Below are 19,183 nucleotides of genomic sequence, written 5' to 3' on the forward strand. Positions count from 1 at the left end.
CTGAATTCAACTCAGGGGAACCAGCAGCTTCGAAACTACAGTGATTATACTTTTCCCAAAAAATCCTTTTAAAATTGACCTACATACAAAGTCTCATCTTAGTCCTCTTACTTACTACAAATTTATACAACTCCCTACACCAGTGTTTTCCTATACGCAAACAGTTTGTGGCATTTCGCACTGAAGTAAACCGACTGGGAGCAACTTACCAAGTTTCCCATTGCTTAGCCTTTTCTGTTCCACGTGGCCTTTAAGTGCTCTCACTTTTTTTAGCTTTGCTTCCTGATTCTCAGCTATTTCTTTGAGCCTCTTAAGCTTTTCTTGTTCAGCCGCTTGTTGCTGTTGACGCTGATCTTGCTGTTTCAAAAACTTCAAGCGCTGTTCCTAAAGATATAAGCCATCATCAGACACGTCATTTTAAACTAACCTACAATCACACCCTGAGATGCCCAGACTGACGTGCATCTGTGGCATTGCTCCGGTCTTACCATCTGTCCTCACGCTGCCATCAGAACCACCTGGGGAGTTTGTGAAAAACAGACGCTCCTGAGCTCAACCCTACTGTAAGAATCTACTTCTTACGGTGGTAAGATCCAGGAATCAGTACTGGTACCCAAGTGGTCCTTTTGCAGCAAGCAAGCAGTGATCTGTGAACTAGTTTTCATGAGCTGCAGCCATTAATATTAAGAAGGAGCTCATGCAGAGATGGGAGGCAGTAAAAGAAAGTTATTAAATGACACACTTTGAAGTTAAATTTGGATTCAGACTCAAGCTCTGCCACTTATTAGCTATGAGACTTTGGGGCAAATTATATAACCTCATTGAGTCCACAAGTCTGTGTCTTCACCTATAAAATGAGATGATCACTAGTCCCTCTAGGGCTGCAGTGAGGATTCAATGCTACGTGCAATGGAAATCTCTGTGAACAGGGTCTTACATAGTTAGGGCACACTCAGTACACTTAGAAAAGAGCCAAAGAACTCCTTTCTAAAGAATGCCTTTAGAAAACTGCAATTATGCAACTTACAATTTTATTCCTATTTTATCTAAAATTTCAACTGAGGAAAACAGAGCCACACAACTTATCCTCAAGGGCAATCTTCTCAGATTCGAATGGCTAACACACACAAGAACACAGATACTCTGTTAACAACTGAATTTTTTACTTGAATCCATGTCCTTGCTACTCAAGGAATGCTACATCAGCACCACATGGGATTGCATTAGAAATGCAAAATGTCAGACCCGCAACCCACACCTACTAAATCAGAACATGCATTTTTAACAAAATCCCCAGGTGATTCATATGCACGTTAAAGTATGAGAAGCAATAATACACAGGATTTTGAAAAAGCTGGTGTCTAGCGTCAAAAGTAGAGAAGGATGCATAGGTACATCTGGGGCCACTAACCCTCTGACGTGTAAGAAAACAGCTGTTGAATGCCTTTAAATATTGTGTGTTCTATTTGGGAACCATATGGAAAAGTTTGATTTGTAATTTCAATACATATTGTAAGTGTTAAAAAAGAAAAGAAACAGGATGCATAGGAACCCTAAGAAGTATTACAGGGAAGCCACAGTGCATGATGAGAATGACGCTGAAGAATCCCTGGCCATCACTTCAAAGCCACACTGGAGACCTTGCTACTCAAACCATCAGGTGTCCACCCGAGTGTCGGTGAACTTACAGACCCTCAAAGACTGGTAAGCGAAAATCCTGAGTGTTTGGACCAGGGCTGACAGACTACACAGCCTATTGTCTGTGTTCGTAAGCAAAGTTCTCTTGGCACACGGCCACATCCATTCGTTTACCTATTGTTTATGGCTGCTTTCCAGCCACAAATGCAGAGCTGAGACCGCACAGCCTGCAAAGCCTAAAATATTTCAGCCCTTCAGAAAGTCTGACGACATCTGGTTTAGACTATTAGCCCAAGGCTGGCAGGAGCAGCCGCAGGAAGACTGGTTTTGAGAGTAATGGAGAAGCTTCCCATATTTTCTCTGTTCAAGGAGAGGACAAAGTTTAATTTGTGGGAGGACAATGTCCCCAAGTAGAGGCGAGCAGCCTTGTTTTCGGTGCCAAGCAGTAGCTGGGGTCAGGTGAGCATGAGCTTTTGAAGTTCCTTCTGATTCAAGATGAAGTCAGCCCAGACTAGTGCCTGCACGCGAAGCTGAAGGCTCTTTATGCCTTCCCTGTTTTACTGACACTCAGCAAAGCATGGTTAACTTTGATCAGGATCGGGACGAGGAGGATCTGAAACAACTGAATGATTTCAGGATTTCTACAAAACGCTACAGTGAAGAGAAGAAAGCACCACATGGCAGATACCTGTCGGGCTGACGTTAGCAACTCATATCTGAGGGAGCCGGCTTACTAGCAAGGGTGTAAAGTAAACAGCTTTACTTACACATGAACAGGAGTGGCCTGTTAGGTCTCTGAAAACATGGCCATTACCTTAGTGGCCAGCATTTGCTGCTGGGCCTCAATCTGTTGCTGCTGGCGGGATGCCATTTCCTGAAGTTCAGCAAGTGTCAGGTCCATTCTAGGACTATTAACCTACCAAAAAAAGTGCAAATAATCCAACTCAGCATAAAATGATCATGGAGACTCCTCCCTCAAGTCATGTAATCAGGACAAAATTATTTGGCTATTTTTCTCCCATCATATTAAAGAAGTCATTAATTTTTATATTACTATTCCCATATTGACTTAATAAGATTTAAAACATAATGATACACAGACTCTTTTAAGTTGTAAATTTAAATTAAATAGTTTTAGTACTGACGCAAATGGAACCATCTGGAATCACCTTGTTCTGCAGTTAAATTAGGAAGGCAGTATTTGACCATATCAAACATGATGTTGGGATATTGGCAGCAAACTTAGAATACAGTCATTAAAACACCCTTTAAAAATGTAACACTGGAATTTAAAAAATTCAAGATACAGCAGGTCATCAGAGACAAAGCAAGACGTCTACTATACTCTCTAAACATCCATTCGACATGGTCCTAAGAGGTTCTGGATAGAAAGAAAGGAAGGCAAGAAGGAAGAAACTATATCCAGGTTGCAAAGGGAAAAATTTTCTGTCTTTACTCAAGGACAACATAATCATCTATGAAGAAAATTCTGTGGAATCTATAAAAAGCTACTAAATAAATAAGCTATTTAGCAAGAATGCAGGATAAAACATCAATATGCCAAAATCAGCTATATTTCTATACATTAGCAATACCCAGAAAACTGAAGAAAGATATCATTAACATTAGCATAAAAACCACGAAGCACACAGGAATAAATCTGACAGAAGCTCAGGCCTGACACTGAAACCTTCAAAACATGGCTAAGAGAGAGAAGACCTATTTGGGGAGGAATACTGTGGTGCTTGTGAACTAAAAAGCTCAAGATGGCAGTGTTCCCCATACTGACCTACAGAGCCAAGATAATACCAACCCAAATCCCAGCAGGCTTTTTTTAGAAAAATAAATCAATTGGCAAATTCTACAATTTCATATGGAAGTGCAAATGATACAGAACAGCCAAAACAACTTCGAAACGAAGTTAGAAAACATACACTGCCTGACTTCAAGACTAACCACGCTGTAGTGATCAATACATTGTGTTACTGATATCATGTTAGATAAGCAGATCAATGAAACAGAAGACAGAGTACAAAAACAGACCCACACATACACTGGTAATTGATTTAAGAGAAACGGCAGTTGAGTAGAGAAAGAATAGTCTTTTCAACAAATACTGCTTGTACAACTGGATATCCACACACAATAAACAAAATTGCACTTCTCTCACAATACATGCAAATGTTAATTCAAAACAGATCCTAAACGCAGATGTAAGATCTACACTTCTAGGTTGACTAATTATACTGTATTGAAGTCATAGACTGGGACAAATACTTGCCAATTATCTATCTAATAAAAAGCCTTGGATCCAGCATATATAAAGAGCTCTTAAACTCAATAATAATGAAGCAAACAACCCAATCATGAAAAAGATGAGCAAAAGAGGTGAACAGAAAGTTCCCTAGTGGTCTAAAGGTTAGGATTCAGTTACTTCACTCCCCTGGCCTGGATTCAAAACCCGGCTGGGAAACTGAGATCCCAAAAGCCCCGCAACATGATTAAAAAAAAAAAAAAGGAGAAGTGAACAAATATTAACACTTCACTAAAGACAATATATGAATGGCAAATAAGCACATGATAGACGCCCAATACCATTAGCCATCAGAGAAAAACAAAATAAAACCAGAATGTACTACCATCACACACCTAGCAGAGGCCAAAATTAAAAGGACTGACCAAACCAAACGTTGGCAAGGATTTGGAAAAACTAGAACTCCCTGATGAGGACTATAAAATAAAACAATCACTTTCGAAATCAGTCTGACAGCTGCTTAAAAAGTTAACATATGAACCAAGCATTTTACTCCTAAAAGTATTTACTTAAGAGAAATATTAATAAAAGCATATGTCCATACAAAGATGTATACCCAGGTACGCATCACAGCACGATACCGAATAACTGTAAACAATCAAAATGTCCAACAGATGAATGGATAAGGAGTGGTATAACCAGACAACAGAATATCTCTCAGCAATAAAAGGGAATCAACTACTGACACACTACAAAATGAATAAACCTCAAACTATTTATCCTGAGCAAATTCAGACAGAAAGAGTATATACTGGATGACTCCATTTATCCTAGATTCTGGAAAACAAAACTAACTGATGGCGACAGACAGCAGCCGGCTAGCGGTTCCCTGAGGATGGGAAGGGAGGGAAGAAGGAACAATTACAAAAGAATATAAGGACACTTTTTTTGGGGGGGTGATTGAATACGTTCATTATCTTGATTATGGTGACAGCGTCAGAGGTGTACACATGTCAAAACTTATCACAATGTATACCCAACATGTGAGCAGCTTGTTTGTTGTTGTGTTGTGTTAGTCACTTAGTCATGTCCAACTCCTTGTGACCCACAGAGCCCGCCATGCTCCTCTGTCCATGGAATTCTCCAGGCAAGAACTCTGGAGGGGGTTGCCATTCCCTTCTCCCAGGGATCTTCCCGACCCAGGGACTGAATGAACCCAGGTCTAGCACATTGCAAGCAGATTCTTTATCATCTGAGCCACCAGAGAAGCCCTATGTGTAGTTTATTATACATCAGTTATATGTTAATAAAGACATTATTTAAAAACCCAGTGAAGGGGGCTTCCCTGGTGGCTTAGTAGTGAAGAATCCCCCTGCCAGTGCAGGAGATACGGGTTTGATCCCTGGTCCGGGAAGGTCCCACATGCTGTGGAGCACCTAAGCCTGTGTGCCACAGATATTATTGAGCCTGTACCCTAGAACCTAGGAACTGCAGCTACTGAAGCCTGTGGGCCCTAGGGCCCAATGCTCTGCAACAAGAGAAGTCACTACAATGAAAGGCCCACACAATGCAACTAGAAAGCAACCCCTACTTGCTGCAACGAGAGAAAAGGCCGAGCAGCAACAAAGACCCAGAACAGCCAATAAATAGATTTTTTTTTTTAAATTTTAAGTGTTTGGTTAAGACTCCAAGTTACCACTTGGAAGTGGGGGGAAAGGTTTGCTCCCTAGTTGGAGAACTATAATTTTGCATTTCTCCGGACGAGGCCAAAAACTAAATAAATCATTAAAAAAAAATAAAAATCCAGTGATGGGGAAAGATACATTGTGTCAATATGTACTGAAATCTCGCTAATGGTCGGACCATTTTTGTTATCCTCATATCAGCCTTTCATCACTAAGATAACTATGCGATCAAAGAAGAGAAACAGGAAGAATTTGGGGAAGGTGGAATAAAAGCAGTGTGTGTTGGAGAGGTAATTTAGCTAATCCCTAACAAGGTTAAAAATTCTAAGCTCTGAAAAGAAAATGTCTATAAGGAGTCCCAAAGATACCTGCTAAAATTCATATGCAATAGCAAGAGCATTAATATATCATTAATGCTAAAAGCAATTACAGCAACAAATAAAATCACCAAAGAAACAAATACTTCCTCGAACTTATTCAATACTTGTTTTGTATTTGTGATATATCCAGCATCTGATTTCTTTCAACAGCCATGTTGTTGCTCAGTCATGAAGTCGTGTCTCTTTGCGAACCTGTGGACTTCAGCAGTCCAGGCTTCTCTGTCCTACACTATCTTCCAGAGTTTGTTAAAATTCATGTCCACTGAGTTAGTGATGCTATGTAACCATTTCATCCTCTGCCACCCTTTCTCCTTTTGCCTTCCATCATTCTCAGCATCAGAGTCTTTTCCAGTGAGTCAGCTCTTCACATCAGGTAGCCAAAATACTGGAGCTTCAGCTTCAGCATCAGTCCTTCCAATGAATATTCAGGGCTGATTTCCCTTAGGATTGACTGTTTTGATCTCCTTGCAGTCCAAGGGACTCTCAAGAGTCTTCTCCAACACCACAGTTCAAAAGCATCAATTCTTTGGCACTCAGTCTTCTTCATGGTTCAACTCTCCCATCCAAACATGACTACTGGAAAAACTACAGCTTTGACTATATAGATGCTTGCCACCAAAGTGATGTCTCTGCTTTTTCAAATGCTGTCTAGGCTTGTCACAGCTTTCCTTCCAAGGAGCAAGCATCTTTTAATTTCATGGCTGAACTCACCATCCGCAGTGATTTTGGAGCCCAAGAAAACAAAATCTGTCACTGCTTCCACTTTTTCCCTTTCTATTTGCCATGAAGTGATGGGCCCAGATGCCAAGATCTTCGTTTTTTTGAATGTTGAGTTTCAAGCCAGCCTTTTCCCTCTCCTCTTTAACCTTCATCAAGAGGCTCTTTAGTTCCTCTTCACTTTCTGCTATTAGAATGGTATCATCTGCCTATCTAAGGTTGCTGGATATTTCAACAACCATAGAGACCATTAATCACTTTCATGAAATAAATTTAAAATAAGCCTTTAAAAAAGGGCTGCCCTTAATCACCTACTGAATAAAAAAGGAACAGTGAATGAGATTTAAAAGTTAAAAAAAAGCAGCATCACTGTGGTCCAAACACAGAATAGGTAACATTGATCACTTACGCCATTCTCCTTTCTTCGATGTTCACCTGGAACTTTTACACCATTTCTTTTTAAACTTGGATCCTGAGACCTTGGTCCACTCACTAAGCACAAAATTCAAAAAGTATGCATTAACACTAGCGGTGACAGATATTTTAAGTACCAGTTCATTTCTCAGTTATGTTTTTAATGCTCTCTAATACTTTATGTTGAAAATATACTTAAAATACCCATACTTTCTAATACCAATGAAGTTACGGTCTCACAGATTCAACCTGTTCTAGAAAACTTTACTTGGAACAGTGAATGATCAGCACTAGAAAATGTCACATGCTAACCAATCCCTAGAAAAGCTGCATGAATTAGGTGCTAAAGGACAAAAATTAAGAATATAAATACACTTCTTATTATGGGTCATTCATACCATTTGCCTACAGTGTCTGTTCCCACTTCTCTATTTAGCTACTCAAATAAAATTGGGACTAGTCTCACTGAAAGAAATAGGTGAAAAGTAATCAACCCACCCTTGTACTCATTAAAGTGTTTGTAACTTCCACAGGAAGGAAGCAATTGAAACAGAACAAGTAGTGTTTCGAATTTTGCGGTAATTCCTAAGTACTTCCCCATTTAAGTAAAAAAATTTCATTTTCTTAGCGTGGGAAAGTACTAGTTGTAAAACACTGTACATTCTGCTTTTTGGGGTAAAAAGAACTTTTCAGGTCCAAGTATATGTTTCTCAGTGTCACTTAATGTATCATGATGAGAGAATAGTTTTAACTTAAACTGATAAATTGCAAAATATCAAAGAGAATTTCTTAAATACATGAAATTAAGCTTATAACTGTACTTCCCAGATATTAGAGAAAAAATACTAAACTATTTCCCAAGAAGTTTTAGATAAAAAATTCTTCTGAATCAAATGTTTGTTGAACCTGCCTGGAAGCTTGGCACAAATTCCCACAAATAAGTAAATAAATATGTCTATCCTCAGAACCACATACCACACTTATACCTAACTCCAACGTTTCCTCAGCTTTACTTTTAAAACTGTTCAATTTTCTGGCAAAATAGCTCAGGTACCTGTCACAATATTTCTGCAAGAAAAAAAAAAATCTATCATTCCGGAATAACTGCTTTCTTTGCTGCCTCCAAGAGAGAGCAACTGAACTGACATGTTCAGTTACATAATTAGAATAAAAAGCAAGAGCTTTTAAAATAATGTCATATTAAAAAAAGAGAGAAAAAGGTAACGGATTTCCATGGTGGTGGTCCAGAGGTTAAGACTCAGCGCTTTCACTGAAGGGGGCATGGGTCTGAACCCTGGTTGAGGAACTTAAGATCCCGCATGCTACATGGCGTGGCCAAAAAAAAAAAATAATGTCATATACATTCTGGGTCATAGGTCCTAGTTAAACCAGAAAAAGAATACAGTAACAGTCTCTTAATCTGTAATCTAGAAGTCTACAACCACAAAGGTTGACACTAAATGGCAATCCTGTTTTATCCCACTTTTGACACTATGTGGCACTGGTGTTTTGCAACAATGTACAAACAGCGCCTTTATCTTCAGATTCTATTTCTCACATTACAGACACACTGAAACCGCATATTGCACTATTGAGAAGCTATTTAATAATTTACCAGGTACCACAGAGGAAGATATTTCAACTGACAGATGATGGGAGAAAATTCAACTAACTGGTTAAAAGGAGATATATGCAATAATGCAAATAAAGAACAAAATAAGATGCAGATGTCAAAACCACAAAAAAGAAAGCAGCTTTGGGGGGAAAAAATGCATGTTTATTTAAAATAGAATTACAGACACAGTGCAGTTCAAAGGCCGAGGAACCAGCTAGGATAAGGAGACTCAGGTTCCCCTTCTGGCTCTGCCTCCTGGTATGTGGCCTCTGACAAGTCATCTAACCCCTAAGTATCAGTGTTTCTCATCTGTAGAGCAGAAGAGGCTAGCCTAAGTCAATTCTGGGGTCTCCCACACCTCTGATAATGTCTAATGGTTGCCATGTGGACATCTGTACTAAAGGAATAAAACTGAGATTCTATAACATGTGATAATTAACCTCTGTTATCGACACTCTTACTCCCAAGAATTTTTCAATGTATACTAAAGTCACAAACCTTCAACTTTCCATTTTAAGAATCCCAACATTTTTAGAAACACCTAGTAACCCTGCCGCAACCAACGGCTTTCCACTGAGAACAAAGGCTTCCCTACAGATCTTAAGACTTGAAACTGTGTTCTCTTCTACATTCTATGAGACCTCCAGAGTCAGAGGTTTGACTGTGTTCTCAATGTCTAGGGCTGCTTTCAGCCCACTATCTCTGATCTCCACTTATCACCTTCTACCCTCTGCTTACTGACATCTAGAAACCATGGTCACAACCCTCAGTCACAGCAGTCGTGACCACCTGACCCCTCTGTTCTCTTTGCCCAAGTCCCCCCTTCATTTTGGATGACCTCACCATCTAAAAGCTCGCCTCTCAGATCCACAACTTCCTGTCTCCTCTCTAACTCAGGCTTATTTCATGGTCCAATACAAGACCATGTTATCTAGAAATGCTCTCCTCCTGACATGTTAAATTCATGCTTCTTACTTTTTGACAGCAATTACCTCTCGCTACACCTGTTCAACAACCTGAAACTTGCAGTTTCTTTCCCTGCAGCCCCTCCGCCTTCACTTCATCCCCATCTCAGCTTGAATGCCATCTCACCAACATCCTCTTTTTCCCTTGTCTCACCAACTTTCCACTGAACTTATCTGGCCAAATTCCAACCTTGGGTCAATCCAACCATCTTCCCCTCTTACAACCTTCTGGGCTGCAGAGCACCACTGTGGCAAAATCACCCATGGTCTCCTGGTGTCTAACCTCCACTGTCCTCCAGGGGCCCTGGCGTGCCAGCTTCCCTGGCCACACTCTCTCCTATTCTCCACCATGGCCTCCTCCCTCAGAGAAAACAAATGTTTTCAGATGAGAAGCCCCTCCCACTGCTCCCATAGAGAGCACACATTTACTGCCTCTGGGAAGCTTCCCTTCCACTCTGTTAAAATGGAACAGACCCTTCCCTTACCCTCCTATCTCACCCCTCGACCCCCTTGACCCCGAATTTCCCCTTGGCTAACTTGCCCATCGAGCATTCCCTTCTTTGTATTTCAAACTCCTGCTCTACTGACTCCTTTCCTTCCCGCCCATATTAAGAGCTGTAGTCAGGGACCTCCTTGGTGGTCTGGTGGTTAAGACTCTGTGCTTCCAAGGCAGGGGACACAGGATACCTGGTGGGGGAACTAAGATTCCACATGCCGTGTGGTGAAGCCAAAAAATAAAACATTTAAAAAAAAATTGTCATCAAACTTTTCCCATCTTCCAACAAAACACAACAAACAGAACCACACCCTCTTCTGCCCACCCTATAGAGTCAGGGCTTGGGAGAGAGGGCTATCCTCACTTTTCCCCCTTGCTTCTTGCTCACTCATCCATGAAACTGTCTGCTCCTGATCACAGGTCACCTCTCCTGAGCATGAAACTGAAGTCCGAATCTTTGTCATGATCAACAAGATGCTACCTACCAACATCCCTACCAGGGGGGCGTTCGTGGCGAAGGAAGAACCGAACTTCACTCCTCTGACTTCCAAACCGTTGCAGGACGTCAAACATTCGCTCATTATCAGCAACTGGACGTTCTAAAAGAAATGAACAAATCATGTACAAATCATGTTACCTGGTAACACATCACTTACTGTCTACCCTTCATAGAAATTATGCATTATGAATGCAGAAAATACTATCTAGGATCTTTAAAAAACAAAACAAAACAAAAAAAACCTTAGAAAATGAAGTATCACCAGCTTGCTGCTGCTGCTGCTGCTAAGTCACTTTAGTTGTGTCCGACTCTGTGTGACCCCATAGACGGCAGCCCACCAGGCTCCCCTGTCTCTAGGATTCTCCAGGCAAGAACATTGGAGTGGATTGCCATTTCCTTCTCCAATGTATGAAAGTGAAAAGTGAAAGGGAAGTCGCTCAGTCATGTCCGACTCTTCGTGACCCCATGGACTGCAGCCTACCAGGCTCCTCCGTCCATGGGATTCTCCAGGCAAGAGTACTGGAGTGGGGTGCCATTGCCTTCTCCATCACCAGCTTACCATCCACATAATCCGGGTCAAAGCTGGGTAGAATATAGGGGTAGGAAAGGACTGGGTCAGGGCCACTGGCAAGAGCTCAGAAGTCGGATTCAGTGGCCCCTCACTAGCTCCAGGCAGGCCATGAAGCTCTGCAGGTTCCAAAGTTCCTGTCATCTATTCCATAGGATGGTCTCTGAGGTCTCTGTCAATTCTAATGGCTCTATGATTCTCCAAGTATACAAACGAAAACTTAAACACAACTTTCTAAATAGCCTTGTCTTTCTATTGGGGATTTTCTTCGACAATTTTACAAACCATATTAAAAAAAAAAATCATACACACGCATTTCCAAACAAAAGTCTGTTTACTGCCCTGAAAATATTCCTTAAGACAAAAAAAAAAAAAAAGAGGCATAGCTAAATACTCTACTACATGGGAACTGTAGTCTTCCAATCTTAAGGAATCTGAACATAAAAACCAAATATACTGTTTGAGGATGCCAACAGTCTAAAATCAAAGAACTTACTCATTTTTAGTGTAAGAATGCTGCAGTGGCTCCCCTAAAAAATTCAATGCCCTTGTCAATAATCAAGGACACTATCTGAGTACCTTAAATAAACAACACGGGCACAGATGAGAGCAGCCAAAGGTTCAGCAGCCAATTCTGTGAACTAACCCCTGAACTTAATCAGCTTGGTGGCAACAAAGTACAGCTTGGGTTCTATTTACAGCAACATGATGTAATGAGTAGACACAGATACCCTCTTCTCTAAACCAGAGAAAGTCTAACCAAGACTCCCGCAAGAGGGAACACCCGGAGCTGAGCAGATACCTTCCTGAAAGAAATTCTGGGCAGACCTACCTCCTCACAGAAACAAAAATCTCAAACACACACACACACACACACACACACACACACACACACACACTTTATTCTGGGCAGACCTACCTCCTCACAAAAACAAAAATCTCACACACACACACACACACACACACACACACACTTTATTCCAAAAGAAATGAAGTGACTTCCAGTCCATGCAGACCCTCTACCTTCTCACAAAAACAAAAATCTCACACACACACACACACATACACACACGCTTTATTTCAAAAGAAATGAAGTGACTTCCAGTCCATGTTGAGTGTGGACCTTCTAGGTCTGGAAGCTAAGGTCCTAATGGCCTACAGTGACAAAATGTATATATCAGGCTTAGACCAGCACAAGCTGAAATACACTTCAAAGGTTCTCAAAGCAGCCCATTTACCCCACACTCCAACGACATCCATCCCTCGTCCTGGCGTCCATGCCTATGTGACTCTGAACAAGCCATTCCCAGCACTGAGAACTGTCCCCAGTACCCTCTCCTTCTGCAGATGGAGCACCGCCATCTGAAGTCATCACTCGGTACGAGAGAAATGTCTGCTGACTCCTGTTTTTACTGTAACAGCACACATTCATCTCTCTCTTCTTTACAACCAAGCACAGTTCCTAGCAAACAGCAAGAATCCAAGATATGCTCTCTCAGCAAATAAACCAGAGGGGAGTAAGGAAATGGAGATGGCAAGTAAAAGCTACCGTTTTTTAAATTTTTACTTTTTAACCACGCGGCATGTGGGATCTCAGCTCCCTGCACAGGGATCGAACCTGTGTCCCCTGCGTTGGAAGCACAGTCTAAACCACTGGACCGCCAGAGAAGTCCCTAAAGCTACTTATTTTAAAAGACAGTTAAAGGAAATGGGAAACTTGAGAAGCTAACAAAGTGGAAGTAACATATTCACTATTTTTAAAATGCGACACCTTGGACAAGTTATAGCAAAAAAAAAAAAAAGGAGGAGTTGAAGACATAACAGCTATTTCTTGTTGACTGTGAACATTAAATGTGCCAGGGGCTATGCTAAGCCCCCTTCAAATGTCAGCGCCTGGGATTCTCACACAATCCTGTGCAACAGATTCATTTATTATCCCAATTGTGTAGGAAAAACACTTAAGGATTATAGAGATTAAGTATCTTCTCTGAAGTTATAAAGCTAGTAAATGAAAGAGACAAGACGTTGACACCCATGACCTTGCTCTTAATCACAACATCATGCAAACAACCCTCAAATTAATTATGAATTCTCTGCAACCAATCAAAATCCCCAAAGAACTTTTCATGGAACCTTTCAAGGTAATTCTATAACATATCTGAAAGAGAAAATACACAAGAATAGTACAGGAGCACAATGAAATAAGCAGTTGCCTTCACAGATACCTAATTTATTATAAAACGAGAGTAAATTAAAACTATTTGGTCTTCATCAAGTGTTTGCATCTGGTCTCATGTCACTGGATGTATTCCAGTGTTTCCTAGTTTATAGTTTATGGGAACTTAAGAGTATGCCACTGCTGTGTAAAAACTGTATAAATCTTAATTATCTTGCATTGGTTCATAGTACTTTTGAGGCCTATTATATCCTTCTACTTCTCTGTATATTCATTTTATTAATTTTTGAGAGTTTGATATTGAAACTCCAACTAAAAACTTTAATTTACTTACTTAAAAAAATGACTGCAATATATAGTGGAAGTATATGTAACTTTGTTCTGTATTTTCCAAGTCTCTGTAAATGAGTTATCATATTTTCATAATTTAAAAACTAAGAAAAAATAAAATTAAAAAAAACTATTTGGTCCTATCATAAATAGAAGGGGAAAAAAAAGTCACTGGCTGAAGCTTATAGAAACATACTTCCTATGAGATACAACAAGCCTATGAAGTTTCATATCAGTAAGGAAGAAAACAAGCGTCTCCAATAAGACACTTTAAAAAATTTCACTATCCACCTGGGGGAAAAAATATTAGATCTCTAATTCACACTAGTCAGAAAAATTAATGAGAAAAAAAGAAGGAAAGGGTTAGGAGGGAAGGGAAAAAAACTTTAAAATTTAATGGTACGGAACAACAGGAGACTAAGTTTACAGCCTTACCATAAAGAAAAGACTTTTTATAAAACAACACACAACTAGGCCTGAGTTCTAGAAGAGTTGAGTTTTTCTGTAACATCTACAAATCAAGAAGGAAAAGGGCAAAAGTCAAAAGACATGAGCAAAGACTATAATGAAACAATCTTTTTTTAAAATGGAAATCCAAGTGGCCAGTAGATAAATGAAAAATAAGCAACTTCAGAATCAGCTTAGCAAAAGTAAGAATTTATTGTATTAGTATATTTTTTGATGAGGGATACTTTTAGAAATAACTGGTAGAAGTGTGAATTTCTACAGCCTTTGCTGAGGGAAATCTGGTGAAATATATTCAAATTTAAAATGTGTGAACCCGTAAGCAAGCAATTCCTGGTTATCTACCCTAGAGAAATGCTTGCACGTGATCAAGAGGCTTCTACAAGGCCTTCTACTGCAGCATTTATAGAAATAAGAGAATTAATTGAAATGTTAGTGAATAAAGAAATGGTTAGATCAACTGCAGTTTATGCATAATACTATGGAAAATTATGATAATTAAAAACAATGGTGTAGATTTACACAAGGTTATCAGAAAAGACCTTCAAGCTATACTGTAAGGTAAAATGATAAATTGCAGATAGCGAGATGTATGATACTGTTACATAAAGAAAAAACAGAGATGACACAAAACTATTTCTATAGTTACATTACAGAGAAAAGTCTGAAAAGTTATCTGCTAAAATTATAGGCAATTATACATCAAGCGACACAAGATGGGCTTGTGGGAGAGATTTCCATTCCATTTGTATTATTTGCCTTACAAAAAAGAATCCATCCATTTATGTGGTCTTTTTTTTTTTAATTAAAAAAATTAGAAGAAAGAAAATCCTTTAAACATCCTCATTACATAGCAAGGGCTACTGAACTCAAATGAGCAAGATACTAAAGAGGAAAGGGAAACAGTGGAATCAAGAGTTTCGAGGGAGAGGGTGAGCCTTGGCAAAGGAAGAAAGTTAGAAAGAAGGGTAGGCACACATCCAGAGGAACCTGAGGTAAGCACCGGGGGAGGAGCTCACAGTGCGTGTTCTCAATCACTTCACTTTGGGCAAGTTATCTGCAGAATGCAGGGAGGCCACCAGAGCAGCTAGAAGCTCGTTTATTCTTTCAGTAAATATTTACTGAGCACTCCCTCTGAGCTAGGACACAGCAAGGAACAAGACAAGCAGGTCCCCACTCTTAAGGAGTTTACATTCTCATGCCTGTGTGTGAGGCTATGGGGATTAAAGAGGCAGCAGATTAATAAACACACACACACAAACCAGACAGACACGTCTCATGCACAGGATCAAACCAGGATGACGTCATAGAGAACCTCGTGCCTGCTTTAGTGGGAAGCTCAGGAGAAACATCTCTGAAGAGCCAACGTGTTAGCTACAATCCAAATGACCAGAAGGAACCAGCAACAACAAAATCTGGGAGTGCAGGAGCAGCTGGCACCAGTGGCTCTGAGGTAGGAAACATCTTCATTTACCCAGGAACATAAAAAAGCTGCAAGAGGTGAGCAAGGAGGAAAATGGTACCAGATGACATCAAAGACCTCACAGTCTAAAATCAAGACTCTGGATTTTATCCTAAGTAGAATAAAAAAGTTAAAACAAGAAAAGTCAAACTATCAAATTTTCATTTAATAAGGATCCCTTAGGGGGACTTTCCTGGTGGTCCAGTGGCCAAGACTCCATGCTACCAATGTTGGAGGCTCAGGTCCAATCCCTGGTCAGGAACTAAATCCCATATGCCGAAAAAAACTAAAAGATCCTGCGTGCCACAAGGAAGATCAAAGGAAAAGCCCGCATGGTGCAACCAAAACCTGGCACAGTCAAATAAATTCTTTTTTTGCAAAAAGGATCACTTGGGTTTCTTTATGAAAATGGTCTAATCTAGTTCCTATGTGAAGTGAGCAGCTCAGGGAGGGTGAAGGAAGTCTTCCTAAACACCCAGCTGTAGGAAAATCAACCGAAGATGATTAAGAAGACTTGCCTGGGAAGCAGAGGGTGTCAGCTGAAGTCACACACCCATGAACGGTGTGAATGCGGCGAACACAGTGGGAAACTTGCACTTAGACAAACTGCACCAAAGGGGAGAAAAAGGAAACAGTAAGGGCTCACCCAAGCTGTACAGGAACAGAGCAGAACTCACGAAAAATTACTCCTCCATCTACAAACTCCTAAAGGGCCACAGAGAAACCAGACTGTCCCATTTCAGGGCTCCAAAGAGCTAAGTAAGGGATCGACCTCAAGGCTTAAAATAATGACTATGATTTCACCACTGCCTCCTGCCACCATAGTAACTCAATACCGAAGAGCTCTCTCTAAAAACCTCCAAAGACACACAGACGGCAAAACAATCAGAATGGCTCAGAATGCCTCAAATTTCTAATGAAGTGAAACCACCTAAGCATACCCAAAACACTTCTGAGCACAGACATTTTACCCTAACACCCCCAGAAGCTTCCACCCCGTGTATCAGCTGCCTATCCTTTGACCTTTAATACTGTAGTGTCTATGATGTACTGCAGAAAAAGAAAACAGCAAGAGGACTTTGGAGGAGCTTCCCAGGTGGTTCAACGGCTACGACTCCATGCTCCCAATACGGGGCGGCGGGGGGGAGGGTGACCAGATTCCTTCCTTGGTCAGGGAGCTAGATACCACATGCCACAACTAAAGAGCCCAAGTGTCGCACTGGGACCCAGCGTAGTCAAAATAAACATTAAAAAAAAAAAAGACTTTGGAGGAGGCAACTAAACTGGACTGAAAGCACTCTCTCTGATAGACACCCTATTCTTCAGTTTCACTGTGGATAAACATGAAAGGCACACACTGCCCTCCCTAAACCTGGTAACAAAGACGGCACTGCTGAAGAAGATGTACCAGAACCACACCACACTTCGGCCAGGTGGCAATCACTCTCGCCGGGTTCTTTGCACAAGTCCACCACGTCTCTGCAGATGGTTTCTGGAGTGACAGGGACTTCTGTGAAGTGCTGCTCATTGTTGCTGAGGTACACAGTAAGAAACATCTGGAAACAGAAGGAGAGACACAAGGGTTATCAGTACCATCTACACTGGCGCTGGTCACTTCTCACTTACTTTAGATTCCTCTCCCCGACAGTCTTAACTGAAATGCAAATGGACAACAGGACCATCTGGCTGTCTCCAAGCCCAAGGTGAAGAGGGATCCGGAGCTTTGCTGATGGCCCCTGCCCTCCTTCATCAGCTGCGCCTGAAGAACCCTTGGGGATCCCTGGAGCACAGTAAATGGATCAGTGCACACAAAAGGTCAAGTTAAATCTTCCTCTGACATTTTATTTATGTCATTTGTTTACCAAGACTTCTGTAGTTCTTAGCATGATGTGCCAGGCCCATACTACAAAGAGATTCTCCCATCAGCCCTGTGAGTATGATCAGGAGATGATGATCACACAAACACATGCTTAATTGAGCAAAGTCTCTTTCGGGCAGGATACATAAACAAAACGTGTTGCTGCTGAAGGTGGGGATGGGAAAAGGGGACAGAACTCAGAGGGATATCTAATATTTATACCACATACAATGTATCACCTGTTCAAACAATTATATTTTCAAATCTAAGATGTTTTAATCAGATTAGATACATACTTTAAAGCATAAGTCAGTGATGGCTCAGTGGTAAAGCATCCGCTTGTCAATTCTGGATCCAGGAAGATCCCATATGCCTCGGAGCAACTAACCCCACACGTAGCTATAGAGCCTGTGCTCTTGAGCCCACAGGCCACAGCTGCTGAAGCTCACACACTCTAGAGCCCGTGGTCCACAAGAGAAGCCACCCCAGTGAGAAGCCCGCTCACAGCAACTCGAGAGTGACCCCTGCTCACTGCAACCAGAGAAAAGCCTGTGCAGCCACAAAGACCCAGCACAGCCAAACATAAAAATAAACAAAATTATCTTTAAAAAGCTTAAGTATTCATCATTAAGCTGTAAGTAGAAATGAATGGCTGTCGTGCTAAAGCTGAGATGACTTTGTATATAAACACTCAGACCAGAAGAAGATTTCGATCTAAAACTCAGTCTTCCTCCCGGTAAAAACAGATACTGTATCTTAAAAACACTGCATCTGCCTACAGTGCGGGAGACCTGGGTTCAATCCCTGGATCAGGAAGATCCTCTCGAGAAGGAAATGGCAACCCACACTCCAGGACTCTTGCCTGGAAAATCCCATGGACGGAGGAGCGTAGTAGGCTACAGTCCATGGGGTCGCAAAGAGTCGGACACGACTGAGTGACTTCACTTCACTTAAGAATTCAAGTGTTCACACCTATCAAATAACAAAACAAAAAAATCAGCCAAACAAAAAACAACTTGTTGTTAATTCCTAGCACTGAAGAAAACTGAGCGAATAAACAAACAAATTGTTGATGACAACACAAGTCAGCAAACCCACAAGCTCATTCATTCAGTGAGGACTTACTCTGGGCAGATTAATGTGTATCAGGATTAAAACAAGTAAACAAAACCCAGACAATTTGAAAGTGTCATTCCACTGTGAGCTTTATATTCTGTGAAAATAATTGTTATCAAAGAAAGAGAATGCAAAGGCTTTGAAACATGAACTTGATGGACCAGTATACATTCTGTAAAAAGAAGAGACTAAAAATGAGACTAAGCCAAACACTGCAGGAGTCTGGGTTCTAAGGCTATAACAGAACAGCAGGGGATTTCCCTGGTGGTCTAGTGGCTAACATTCCAAGCTCTCAAAGGAGGAGTCCTGGGTTCAGTCCCTGGCCAGAGAACTAGATCCCACACACCACAAATAAGAGTTCACACGCCACAACCAGAGAGCTCACATGCCAAAAAGAAGATGGAGATCCCCGGCGCTGCAACTAAGAATTGGAGCAGCCAAACACATTTTTTTTTCTTTTAAAGGCAGAATGAGTAGGATCTGCACTGTGATCACAATGACACAAGAATATCATACAAGCCACAGTGCCTGCCCTCAGTCACATG

The 19,183-nt window shown here is 40.9% G+C and overlaps 1 protein-coding gene across 9 annotated transcripts in view; it reads right to left on the reverse strand.

Moving 5' to 3' along the window:
• TP53BP2 (tumor protein p53 binding protein 2) overlaps window positions 1–19,183 on the reverse strand; it is a 66,701-nt gene that overhangs the window by 22,359 nt on the left and 25,159 nt on the right. For 7 of the 9 annotated variants that reach the window (XM_012187119.4, XM_060396348.1, XM_004013619.5 and 4 more), the window contains exons 2-6: window positions 17,073–17,220; window positions 10,650–10,763; window positions 7,084–7,166; window positions 2,453–2,554; window positions 210–384 (exon numbers count right to left, since the gene is read on the reverse strand). In XM_012187119.4, coding sequence (XP_012042509.1) covers window positions 210–384; window positions 2,453–2,554; window positions 7,084–7,166; window positions 10,650–10,763; window positions 17,073–17,220 — 622 coding nt within the window. The remainder of the gene's footprint in view (window positions 1–209; window positions 385–2,452; window positions 2,555–7,083; window positions 7,167–10,649; window positions 10,764–17,072; window positions 17,221–19,183) is intronic. The other 2 variants (XM_060396345.1, XM_060396346.1) reach the window with 1 other exon arrangement.

This window comes from Ovis aries, chromosome 12 (genome assembly GCF_016772045.2).
Source record: "Ovis aries strain OAR_USU_Benz2616 breed Rambouillet chromosome 12, ARS-UI_Ramb_v3.0, whole genome shotgun sequence".
Classification (NCBI taxonomy): Eukaryota; Metazoa; Chordata; class Mammalia; order Artiodactyla; family Bovidae; genus Ovis; species Ovis aries.